General features: G+C 34.4%; 1 protein-coding gene across 1 annotated transcript; it reads left to right on the top strand.

The window, feature by feature from the left end:
- Positions 1-666: 666 nt before the first annotated feature.
- LOC113522976 (elongation factor 1-alpha 2) lies at positions 667-14359 on the top strand. The gene is made up of 11 exons (XM_026908832.3): positions 667-761; positions 4216-4433; positions 4741-4890; positions 5187-5406; positions 5825-5970; positions 7360-7492; positions 8317-8432; positions 8940-9029; positions 11377-11497; positions 12192-12358; positions 13049-14359. Exons 2-11 carry the CDS (start codon positions 4260-4262, stop codon positions 13118-13120), a joined length of 1389 nt encoding a protein of 462 aa, XP_026764633.2. The 5' UTR covers positions 667-761; positions 4216-4259; the 3' UTR covers positions 13121-14359.

Genomic DNA, 14359 nt, shown 5'->3' with positions numbered 1-14359 from the left:
TGATATTGTGCCTCACTTGTCGATGGTTGCGAGTAATAATAAATATAAATAATTACTATTGTTTGGTCAGTTTCATATGTATTATGAAATGAAAAAAAATGTTAAGATTTCTAGCGGCATAACGCCTTAAACATGCTCCGCAAAAACTTTACGGTGTTCCCATAAAATTTACAAATATCTTGATACTTTAGAAGTAATATCTACACTTATTTAGAATTTTAAAATGAATCCTAAGTTTTCTATATCAAGGGCCCAGTGCCTCTATGACTTGGTCTTTGCCCATTACATAGATTTCGCTATGCTTTATTATTTTTATTTGTTACAGTAAGTGAAAAAGTAATGTAATATCATTAGTAAATAAAATTAGTAGTAAATTTTATGACATAGATTTTTTGATTAAAAACGTATTATTTTTTTCATAATTTATTGTATTTGCCACTTTTACGTACTCTTGTATACCTACCTATTTATTTCCTTTCTTTATAAATCATAGACAAAGTATTCTGAAAACTTCATACATCCGGTTGTGCGGGTATATTTTTCTTACAATTATTACTATTACAAAATAATGCAATTAGGCAAAGCATAAATAATTTAATTTATGATTTACTATGGTTAAAAATGTTTATAATATATGATTTTGATAAAATTTAAATTAATAAAAAAACTATTTGATTTTATTGATTGTGTTTCCCGGGCGAACTTTACGGCGCATGCTCGAAGAAAATCGCTCGGAAAATTCGTGACTGCGGCTGCTAAGGGTAAGGATTCTTATTTTATTACTAAATATTATTGCTTTTTTAATCATTTATATATAACTCAAGTGTAAGACACATTATTTATATACAGCGGTGCAAAGATTTTCGATATAAAATTATCTAATTTTCATTCTTATTCAGATTGTTGTAATTCTACCGGTACCTACCGCATATCTTAATTACGCAATTTATTTTCCTGTTAAATGAGATATATTGTGCTTGGTTTTGCGTAATATCATGTATAGTTTTTATTTAAATCTTTAACGTTGCTGTTTAAGTAATAGGTAAGTAGGTAGACGGGTACATTATTTAAAAATATCGTTATAGTCTGTCGTCGTATTCTATTTGTACTATAGGTAATTCAGTTGTATAAATTCTAAAGCTTACATTAGTATTATTATTTTAATGGAAAATGCTACTTCATAAATTACCTTTAGTATACTTGCTGTTCAACCGTTTTGGGCAATGACATGCCAAATTGTATTTTTCGAATTTTGAATTTATTATTATTAAGACGTGTCATTGTTCATCTTCACTAGTATACGTTAAACATGAATAAGTTTTTATATGGTGCCTATGATTTTATAAATAAAAAATAAATAAGATACAGAGACATATACAAGATGGACGCGATCAAGCTGTGAAGCCCATGTGCGTCGCCGGTGAATAGGTACATTAGCCACGTATTAGTGCAACGGATGCCGTTATTCTAATTTTGAAACGTATCTTGTATATAAATACGTACATCCACTATAGATATGGCTATAAATTACATATACTCGAATAAGTCTTTGTTATATTTGTTTTCGTGTAATGTACTAAAATTGTATATAAAGTTTATACCGATATCAAGTTATGCAGATGAATATTTGTACAACTAAAATATACTTGCTTAAGTACCAATTCTATAAAATACTTGGTCCCACTCATATGTGTACCTAGAGAACGAAAAATACTTGATACTTTACAATAGTTGGACCTCCCATAATGTAATGTATAGATATTTATACATATAGGCAAGTGTAATTTATTATTTGATTATGTAAAATGCTTATATGACTTTTTAGTATAGAGTTCCCGAAATGCGTTACGAGATATGTTGTTAATATTAAATCGTTAGAACATCTCAAAATAATAAATGCTTTTGCTTTTTTTTCCGAGTTTATTAGGGGTTGTGAAGGTGAGCGTAAGATTGTCTATATTTGGAAGGCTGGGCGCCTGTATTGATGTCCCGGACGTCCTGTGCGCACGCTCGGCATTTAGAGCTTTAATACTTTTCGCGGAATATTGCAACTAATTGCTTTACGAGGTGCCTACTTGCATTTGATGCATTGAGTGCAATTGCTACGTTGTATTTTATTGTTATTTCTATGTTTTAAATGCACGTTAGGTAATTGCATGTAGGATTTATCTACTACAATTTCATAATCTTAATCGTACGTAATATCTTTATGCGATTAAAATAATTATTACAAACTAGCCTTTTCCCACGGCATTGCCAGTGTGGTGATACATAGGATACTTTGTATAATTTGTTAAGCTAGAATACAGCCTACCCGCCGCGTGTACCTATCAATATTTAATTTAAATAATTTTACCGTTTAAGCGTGATTAAGTATCAAATATTCAAACATACGCACAAACATTTTTACTAGCTTTCATATTTGTAATATTAGTAAGATTAGTATGATAATAAGTTATTTTGGATATTATATAAGCTCCAATTTGATACTTATTTACTAATTTCATTCTGTCGGTAAATATTAGGGAAAGTAGGTATAATGTACTTTTAAACAAATTTTCGGTGCTAATTTGTAATAAAAAAGAATAAACAAAAATATATATATAAAGAAATAACAATAATAGGAAATGGTACCTAATATATAGTTAACTAATACAAGGCATTTTTAGTACCTAGACAACAAACAGTCCATGCGAATTTATTATAAATGATAATAGAAATTCATAAAACCTTAGAATTCTTTTTATTTTAATAAATGTTGCTGTATTTATATACGGTAAATCTGCCTGATGGCGCTTATACTTTTGTATAAAATATACTAATCGCTTATCGATCACCACAGATTATCAACTTTATTAACTCTTCACATCATGTGCACTTCATAAGAGCAACAGTAGGTTTCCCTTAGGCCGGGAGCTCGTGGCATTTTACTCGCTCGGCCACCCTATTGTTACGCCACTATATAGGACATATCTCAAAAATAACTTGTGTTCCACAACAATCTACTCTATCAACTTTTTGAGCTATTAAAATTTATTATTGTTACTAATAGCTATTACTATTATTAATAATAATAAATTTTAAATGTTTCTATTGATCGTTATAGAGTCGGTAGTCTTTTGTTTGGATTCGTAAATGCCCAATGCCTAAACGACGATTTACGAGAGATATGTGTTACAATACAGATAAGCGGTGTTTTTCCCCTTCCACTATTATTAGTCAGCAATTTAATATCTATAATACAATTTTTTTTTTTTTTTTTTTTTTATTTTATTTATTCATAAACAAAAATTTGTATTTGAATGTTATTATAATAAATGTTATTATAATAGTAAATATAAATCTGTATTTGAATGTAGATACTGATAACTCTATAACTATAACTGAGACATCTATCTAGACTCAGAGATATCTACTTCAGCAGGTTACCTACACGAAATGAATGGATGAATGAATATCCCGTAGCGAAAAAGGATAGCGTTTCTCCAAATTACCTGATAAAATATTATTTATTATAAAATTAATCCTATGGTGCCTCTCTCTTAAATCTCAGCACCCCTGCTAATTGAGATAGCCTCCCTCCCCCTGGAGGAAGGGATTGTTAGTAATGGGGTCTAACAGCCTTATTGCTAGCAATACATTCTATCAAGTCGACCTCCACGCAGACCCCCTTGGAAACCATGATGGTTAATTCTTGAGTCACTACGATGAGCTAACAGACTTGCCTTTTCATCCTTGTTTATTATTTCTCACTGGTGCCTTGTCAGAATATACTGATAGCGCAGGCAGGGTTTTTTATGCAACTTAGAATGGCAAACAAGCTGAAGGCCCACCTGATGGAAAATGGTAACCGTCGCTTATAGACATGAACAGTACTATGGACATAACAGAATACACTGTTTCGCTTATAATACCCTCCCCCCCCCATGCGTTACTATTCCTGAGGACTAAGGAATAATGCCTCTGTACCCTGTAAATTCATTGCTATATCCCACCCTTCAAACAGAAACACAGCTATATAAACACAACTGCTTTACGTTAAAAACACGAGTAGGAGAGAGGTACCTAAGTAACTGACTTTTATACACTCTCCCTTTGGTGGTATACTATTCCATTAAAGAAACTCCCTCCCACCCTCTTAGTGTCGGCACTGAACGGAAATTATTGTAGTCTATATTCGTTTATAAAAAAATCATATATATTTTTTTGTTTAAGATTGTGCACGGTTTAGATCGTGTTTTGATACCTAAGAGGTCAACATGGGTAAGGAGAAGACTCATATTAACATCGTGGTGATCGGTCATGTGGACTCTGGCAAGTCCACTACCACTGGTCATCTCATCTACAAATGTGGTGGTATCGACAAGCGGACTATCGAAAAATTCGAGAAGGAGGCGCAAGAAATGGGCAAAGGCTCCTTTAAGTACGCTTGGGTATGTGTTATAGGCTATATAGAAGTATATCTCAATTATTCAACATTAAGACTCCAAACTCTTCTATTGGTATATCTTTGTACAAAGATATTCAAAATAGTAGCAATATCCTAGCTTGACTCTTATAAAAGGCATGATTATAAAGTGCAATAAATTTTACAAAAATTTTACTAAATGAGAAAATTTTGAAGTTTCAATATTATAATTATTATGTGCTTATGCTGATTAAACGTAAATTACGAATTTCATAAAAACTATCCCCATTTTTATACTGTAACTTTGAAAGCGCCTCTTTCATCCCATGAAGGTATTGGACAAATTGAAGGCAGAGCGTGAACGCGGTATCACCATCGATATCGCCCTATGGAAGTTCGAGACCGCCAAGTTCTACGTCACCATCATCGATGCCCCCGGACATCGCGATTTCATCAAGAACATGATTACCGGAACTTCCCAGGTATACTACAATTATTATTACAATTTGTTCTTCCACTGACCTGTTCAATATACATATATACACATTAAGGTGCATAATTACATTGAAGGTCATATTTGAGACTTTATTGTTAGATCTTATGTTAATAATAAAACTCTATAAAATAATTAAATCTGTAGTAAGGTAAGTGCTATTTGCCTATGTTATTTTCCATTATTGTTTATATTTAATTCAATGTTATATTCAACGCACGTTCTAAATATTTTGAGGATCATCTAATTTAGACTGCGTCACTCAATTGTAATTATTGTTATCAGGCGGACTGTGCAGTGCTGATAGTAGCAGCTGGTACTGGAGAGTTTGAAGCGGGTATCAGCAAGAATGGCCAGACGCGCGAGCACGCGCTTCTTGCGTTCACGCTCGGCGTGAAACAGTTGATTGTGGGCGTCAATAAAATGGACTCCACTGAACCGCCGTATCACGAGGCGCGATATGAAGAAATTAAAAAAGAGGTGTCTTCTTACATCAAGAAAATTGGTAAGCTTTCATAAAACCAACTGATTATACTCAAGGGAAGAACTGGTAGTGTTATTGTTCTTAGTAGCAATATATGCCCTGTCAGAGAAACTGCGCAGTTTCCCTTGGAAGCCATCGTACTAATGAATTCGTCATGATAGGTGATGTAGATGACCTAACTTCATCGTCACTTATTTTCTCTTATAGGTATCCCGCTATTCCTAAAAAACTTAAATACTATAAGAATTGTGAATATAGCATTTATTGAAATAAGGAGGCAATTTTACCATTTTTTAACATAAACAAAAATATGAATTTTAGCTAATAAAACTCTACTTTCATCTTTAACATTTAGTTAAATTATATAACTAGTTACCTATCAACTTTGATTATGAAATCGTGCATAATATTTGTATTAAATTGATGTCGGAAAATACAGGCTACAATCCGGCAACGGTGGCATTCGTGCCAATCTCTGGCTGGCACGGGGACAATATGCTGGAGCCTTCCGACAAAATGCCCTGGTTCAAGGGCTGGACCATTGACCGGAAGGATGGCAAGGTCGAAGGGAAGACGCTTATCGAGGTAACTATAATTGGTCATGTCACATAGAAACTACCATCATAATATGTACTCGCAATCGCCCAGCTTGAATAAATTACTATATGTGATATGTTATTTATTTGTGATACTGTTCAACTATGAAGCAAGCAAAAGAAAGTAGATAAATGAGATACCTAAGTTTGTCTATATTATTGATAAAAAAGTATGGTCACGTTTCTAAGTTTGCTATCTTCTGTCTATATCTTAAATGTAATCTGCGACTAGGACATACTTGTATTTCATTTATTTATTAAGAGGAAATCAGATCAACAATTATAATTTACAATTGACTGAGATAAAATTTCCATTTGAGTAAGGACGTTTACTGCATAAGTGATAGTAGTTATGAATGTTACAACATGTTAAGGTAAGGGGCTTTTGGTATTTGGTTCTCTTTACCTACCCTATAAATGAATGACAGATGGGACATGTCATTCTGAAACTCGCAAAGTGTAGTAATCATGAATGAATGAATAAAAACTCTTAATTGTTCCCTTTAAAGAATGATACAAATTATAAAGATTAACAATATGTACACAAACAAAATTAATACTTAATTACATACTAGCAAGTTAAAGAGGCGTCAATGGGCATCCTTATCGCTAAATAGCAATCTTCCGGGCAACCTTAGGATGGAGAGGAATAATTAAAATTGTGTCTGGTCAAGCCGTAACAGAAAAGTAATAAAACTAGAAAAGGGGGGAAAAGGGCTAAATTTAAACGCAGAATAAACAATATAAATAAAAATATACTTACACATAATTATAATACAATACTTTTAAGATACATTACTGTATTAATTATGTTACATTACATTATTAATTACATAAATAGACGCATGGTCATACATTAATACTTTTCTGTAATGAAACTGAATAAAAATTATTCTTATATTCAATGGGGAAAGTTGAAGACCATAGCAATTGAACAACTTAATCCTCGCGAATTATATACACAATATATTGTATTCTTCTGTCATCTACCGTGTCGGTCACGGCATAGAATGGACCACCCCTTTCTTTCCCGTAGGTGTCGAAAGAACTAAGGGAACTTATGGTGGAGGGATGGGCTCTTAAAACATCACAAAACTGTAAAAGCCTAACTGCGGTTGCCAATTCGCCTGCCTAGCTTAACAACTATTAGCTAAACTCCCCTTATGGGGAAGGGAAAGTTTATGTTCAGAAGTGGACAGTTAAGGGCTGAAATAATAAAAAAATATAATTGTATTCTTCCAGTAATTTGTCTATAAACTTACTCCTTTTCATCTGGTGAGCCGTAAGCTTGTTGAGTCTCATAAAAGCCTGGGTTTCAGATAGGTACAACTCTTATACAGTATAGAATATTATTTACATTCACTATGTACGTACGTAGGCGCTGGACGCAATTCAGCCACCGTCGCGTCCCACGGAGAAGCCGTTGCGGCTGCCATTGCAAGACGTGTACAAGATCGGCGGCATTGGGACCGTGCCCGTCGGCCGCGTCGAGACCGGGATACTGAAGCCTGGTGAGTGGCTCTAAGGAGCATATGTTAGGCAATGTTCGGGGTCCTTAAAACTCGACCGAAATAATAATGTAATTGTAAAATGAATTAATATTATTATAAATAAGCCGTATGGTTCCGGCATAGAATGAAGGCCACCTCTTCCTTTCCCGTGAGTGTCGTAAGAGGCGACTAAGGGAAGTTAATGGTCGAATGATGGGCACCAGCGCCCCTATTAAAACATCACTAAAACCTCTTGTGAGATATTCACAAAAGATGAATGTTTTCTGTATAATAAATTTGGTGTGTGATTTATAATATACTTATCTTAAAGTACCTTTAAAATAATCATTTAAAGCACCTGAATTCAGAAATTAGATCGTTACAATTATATTGACAGCACAACGTTTAAACGACTTTATTTATCAAACGTTAGGTATTGCTAATCGCACAGAAAATATTTATTTCGTACTGGACTAATTAATTGGAGTTTAACTAAGATTACGAATAAGTGATACGGTTGCACGAATTCGAAACAAGGATGTCCGGAGATACAACAAAAAGGCCGAGGTCAATATCGTCTGAAGCATCGGGAATCGCAAATATGTAATTAATAAATAGAACACATAATCGGACTCGATAACTGATGCAGAAGAAAGTTCTCGAATAGAAATAAACGTTTAAAGGACAATCTGATATTTAGCGGCAGATAATTTTTATTATATATGTTTTTTGTAACTGTATTTGAAAGAATCCTGACTTTTATAAAATTGATAATGAATTTGTATTTTTATTTGCGTGAGCATTTGTGTTATCGAATCCTAATGGATGATGACCTGATCGCGCAGGTATGGTGGTGGTATTTGCTCCGGCGGCCATCACCACTGAGGTGAAATCGGTGGAGATGCATCACGAGGCGCTGCAAGAGGCCATGCCCGGGGACAATGTTGGCTTCAACGTCAAGGTACATGACAATTTCGTTGTAATCATTCAGAATATCTATCTGTTTTGTTTAGTTCGTCATATATCTTAATCATTGTAGAGTTTTATGCTCTTATTCATAAAAACCTCAACAGTATTCTTTTTTTTTTGTGCTAAATTCTTAATTTGAAAGAAAGTGACAAAATACTATAACAGTTAAGATAGGTTTTAGTTGGTTTTAGTTTTTTTTAAGAAGGGAATTCAGACTTTTCCTTATTGTGCCATTCTTAGTTATAAACGTGACATTTTTGTAAGTGAAGAATAAGTTTGTAAATTAAAACGAAACGATAAACAAGAAGGCCGAGGCAGAAAATAGTAATATTATTAGTAATTGTTATTACAAGCTTGGAAAATAAGACCGTGTAATATTGATTTTTTTCTATCATATGCATGCGGCAGTGAAACATAATCTATTGATAGGTAGAGGTTCTTTTCCCAGTTTCAACAGAGACTGGAACGTTATAATAGAAAGTTTCCGTTGATATTGCAGAACGTTTCCGTAAAGGAGCTGCGTCGTGGGTATGTGGCTGGTGATTCGAAGAACGCACCACCCAAAGGCGCTTCGGACTTCACCGCTCAGGTACAAACTAAAAAGAAATATGTAGATTCACACTTTGATTATAGACTATTTTACATTTAAAACGGAATGCTAAATACCGAAGTGTTATGTGTGAACAAGTATTGTACTCTATAGTTTCACTACGATCAAACTTCTTCAAATCGAAGATCAGCCATGAAATATAATTGCTTTACGACGGAGGCACGAGTGGTATAGAGGTACTTACCCAAACAGACAAGTTTTATACAGTCAGGGAGGCTGTATAAAACTCACAATCATATGGATACTTGTAGGTACCTACTTATTTAGTAGTAGCAATTAGAGTCTAGTATTTATAATGTACACCCAGTACATATCTTAACAAGTACATTTTACTCCACAAAAAACCTGTCATAAAGCCTTTAGAATAAATTGTATTCTAATATATCAGGGTAGTATACCGGGTTATGATGCTCTAAACAAAAATATTTAAACAATATTTTGCAATATAATAAGGCAAAAAGATTTTTGGTTTTTATTTACTATAAGGTTAGTATTATTTTTTTTCGCTTCGTTTGTTCCCTAACCTTATTGTAATTAATACATAGGTGTATAAATAATTAAAAACAACTTAGCGATCATTATCCGTTAACTAATCCGGTCACAAATTGTGAACTTCTTTGTATAATAACATCTATTAATATGCGGTAACATTGATAAAATTTGGTTTATTATGCAATTTCATTTTTATTGCTTTTAAATAGCTGCTTATTCTGTTCACGTTGAAAATTTCTGTTTGTTAATTGTTATTTTTAGGTCTAATTCTGATTTCGACATTCCTGTGGTAATCTTCATTTCCTGTTTAAAAACGTGTACCTATTAGAAAAACATACTGACCATTAACAATTTAAAAAGCCTCATGGATGATGATTATGATATTAACGAAGTAACTTACGTATTATATTTTAACGCGTAAATTTGTAGTTAACTGTACATGTTGCAGTTTGCTCATAATCGTAGCTCACTATGAATATCTCTTATATGAGATGAGCTCGCCTTTGTACATTACGTTTAAAATTAATTGTTCTTAACATTATGTTTGTGTACAATAAAGAATAAAAAAGAAATATCTCATGTTTTGTTTAGCATTTCATATTGAAAGTTTATTTGGTTTCTTAAACTAATTGTAAACATATTCGTCTGTCTGGTGTCTCAAGGTTAGTCCATACTCTATGTCATAACTGAAGTATCGTATATTTTGCGGCTTAGGTTTTACTGATATTTATGACAATGTTATTTTTAAGAGAGCAACTCTCATAGAATGATCACAGAAAATATTAAGCTTAAATTTTAAGCTGAGCAACGTATTATTCCGTTAACAGAATATTTTTTAAGTATTCAAACTGGTGATATGTTCAATTATTTTTGAATATTGACAAATATGATATGTATTTGTATGAATGAAACCTCATTACGCCCTCACAGATTATGACTCGGGAACAGTGCTGTAGATTTTACTAACAGTATAAGATGATAAATAGTCTATATTTCATTCTATGAAAATATACTTAAATCAGGCACCGATTGGAAATATACACGAGTAGGTGGTACTTGGGATAGCGCATTATTATTATAATTAGGTATTGTTACGTGCTTAAACTGGATTCATCAAATGTTAGACGCGATGATGGACGATGTCTATAGCTGCTAGGGATTGCTGGATGCAAATAGCGTAGGATCATACTTTGTGGCGTAATATAGGAGATCTAGTACAACAGTGGACAATAGATAGGTTTTTTTTTATGGTGATTTAATGGATGTTAACCCCGCCCGTGTTATCGGTAAACACTGGCGGGACACCAGACACTGGCGGGACACCAGTGAAAGATGATAGGTGAGGATGAAGCAGTACTACGGTACATACATTGCTACGGTAACCGCTTACCACCAGGTGGGCCGTATGCTTGTTTGCCACCTCAGTGGTATAAAAAAAAGCAGGTCAGTTAGCCCATCGTGACGAATTCTACAAAAATTGTTCACGATGACTTCCAGGGGAAACCACGTCGATGTCGACGTGATACGGTGTATTGATAGCAATGGGTTCATTAGACCCCACTACTAACAATCCCTTTCCCCCACAATAGATAGGTTTTTTTAATGAGTGATAATGGAATGGTAACCTCGCCCGCGCCACAGGGATACACCGGTGGGGCACCAATGAGGGATGACAGGTGAGGATGAAAAGGCAGGTCAGTTAACCCATCGTGACGAATTCCACTAGAACTAACCACGACGGCTTCCAGGGGGAACCCCCCCACAATAGATAGGTTGTAAATATATGTGTTAAGTTATCTATTTAGTTATATTAAAATTTTGGTGCTGCGGCCAGGTGATCGTACTGAACCACCCGGGCCAAATCAGTAACGGGTACACACCGGTGCTGGACTGCCACACCGCTCATATCGCCTGCAAGTTCGCCGAGATCAAGGAGAAGTGCGACCGCCGTACCGGTATGTACACTCTGCAACGAAAATGCCTATTATCTTTTTTGTCTATACATACTTCACCAATTTGATCTTGTGACCTATCTAGATATTTATCATTATTATGAACTAGCTGTATCCCGCAGCTTCCCCCACGTGAAATAGTGTATAAAGTATCCCATATGCTAAGTTAGGGTATAGCCTGCCCGTGTATCAAATTTAATTCAAAACCGTTTTTTGCATGAAAAAGTAACAAACATCCATCGTTACAAACTTTTGCATTTATAATATTAATAGAACTTGTTGTTTCAACAGAAGTGGTACCTCCTATTACAAATTAGAACAGTTTGTATGGGAAAAAGGGGGGTATAACGTTTTTCCGCGCAATTTTTTTGTTCATAAAAAAGTGACGAATTGGTCCAGTCGTTCTCAAGTTTTGCGCTTAACGACACATTTTAGTGATTTATTTATACTCGTATACATAGAAGATTATAAGTACACAGTAAGTGTGATAGTTCATGATTGATTCTGGCATTCCATAGTTGATATGTGAATAAAAAAATAGACACATTAAGTTTTCAAGAGAGCATAATCGGAAACATATGTATAAGAAAGAGTCTCGGGATCGACTTTAATAAAAACTAAAATCTCATTTATCATCATTAGGTATCGCTAGTCGAGTTTAAGTACCTAACATATTATACTGTCGACTCTGTAATAGGTAAAACAACGGAAGTGGACCCGAAGTCGATAAAGTCTGGCGACGCGGCGATTGTGATGCTGGTGCCGACGAAGGCGCTGTGCGTAGAGTCGTTCCAGGAGTTCCCGCCACTCGGCCGCTTCGCCGTGCGGGATATGCGCCAGACCGTCGCTGTCGGCGTCATCAAGGTGACAAAGACAAATACCTTTTTTGCCGTAATAAACAATTTGTTTGCACTTAGAAACACACTCGGCATTCAGCTAGCTTTAGAGCACTTACACACGTGTGATACTTTACTTACCATCCCATAGACCTTAAGTTTGGAATTTATTAGTATTTTAATGCATTGAATATCTAATTCAATATTGGATAATGTACCTATGTATAGTAGGCATATTGTAATACCTACTGGTATAAAAATGAGTGAGGCTATTACATTGGGGTGTCTACTCTTTTTTTTTATGCAACTTAGAATTGGAAACAAGCTGACAGCCCACCTGATAGAAAGTAGTAACAATTACCTATAGACATGAGCAGTCCCATGGACATAACAGAGTATACCCCCATGCGTTGCCATTCCTGAGGACTCAGGTGTTATTCCTCTGTAACCTGTAAATTCACTACCATATCCTACCCTTCAAACCGAAACGCAGCCATGTAAACACAACTGCTTCACGGTTGAAACACGAATGGGACAGAGGTGCCCAAGCAAACGACTTTTGTACAAAGTCTTCCTCTGGTAAATATCTACTATAATCTGGTATATAATAATACTCAATGAATAATTGAAATTTTCATCTGTCCTTGTTCTTCATCCAAATTTGATGATGTAGTTTCATCATCTCTTTATATAAATATACGATTATCATTTGTTACAGAGCGTTACATTCAAAGAAGTAACTACGGGTAAAATTACCAAGGCCGCTGAGAAGGCCCAAAAGAAGAAATAACTATGGGGCACATTGAACAAAGTTTTGCAGTCGATAACCATCATTTGCTCAGTTGCAAAGTCTCTCCAACTGTCCCACTTCCCCGCATCACCTTTCCCCTATTTCCCTCAAACTCCTCATCCACGCGTAGATTTCCCTTGCTTTACGAACGTCACAGAGGGAACTGTGGTACAGCCGAGGCGACGGGCAGACGATGGTTGGCATGCATCAAACATTACAAAATGTTACCCATTGTCGCTGTTGAGTCGTAGCCGTGTAACACCTCCCCTAGCCCCCCACAATCGGAGCTTCTTCACTGGTAACATCACGCTCATCCCAAACGTTATATTATGCATTTATTATAGCACGATATTCTTAAAGTTAGTTCGTTTTAGTTACGCTTACGTGTTAAGTTTATGTATTTGTGATTATTTTAGTGGTAAGTTACTTGACAAGTTTGAGTTTCCATATTTAAAAGCTCGTTACGTTTTATTTTTCCATCGCAAGGAATTTAGGAGGAAAAATAATAAATTCACTGTTGAATATGTCAACGTTTGCGATGCACACGACTTACTCAATGTTACTCTGTACAAATTTGATTTAGATATTGTAATCGTAATATATGTCTTGTCCAATTGTTTATCTCTCTTAATTCGTTTTCATAATAGGTACAGTAAAATAATCCATAATATTTGTTACACAATTTCGAATGTTAGATCTGTAATATTTCCTAATATTATGTTTCCTATAACTTGACTGTGACTGATATAAATTGACATTTTCTAACTACTGATGTTCACCGGTTATTAAAGGAAACTAAGAATAATTGTGTTAAAGATCTTTTCAATTAATATTTCAGTATTTATATGTGGTCAAAGTTATTATAATAAGGAAAACATCAGAGTGTAGAAAATGAGGGTAGTTGGTTGTAAACTAACGCCTTGTAGTTGAATTAGCAGTATGACTAAAGCGTTTAAAACGTTTTGATAGAAATTTGAACTTTATATGACGTAGATAGCGTATTTCTGTTGCTATGTATTATTTACGATGGAATTATGTTAGTCAGTTGTATTTATTATAACCGCATATAAAAGAGTTATTTTGAATAAAATGTAACTATGATACTTATATTATTGCTTTAAATTATATAAAGTACTGGAAAGAAACTCAATACTCATTTTAAGCTAAAGGTAATTGTAATTTTTTCAATAATTTTGTAAAGACCTTATCCTGATAAAACCAATAAAGAAGCTACTGGTA

Source organism: Galleria mellonella, unplaced genomic scaffold (genome assembly GCF_026898425.1).
Source record: "Galleria mellonella isolate WM207_F2 unplaced genomic scaffold, CSIRO_AGI_GalMel_v1 utg38, whole genome shotgun sequence".
NCBI lineage: Eukaryota > Metazoa > Arthropoda > Insecta > Lepidoptera > Pyralidae > Galleria > Galleria mellonella.
The sequence above is the reverse complement of the archived record's forward strand: the minus strand, read 5'-3'. Positions and strand labels throughout refer to the sequence as shown.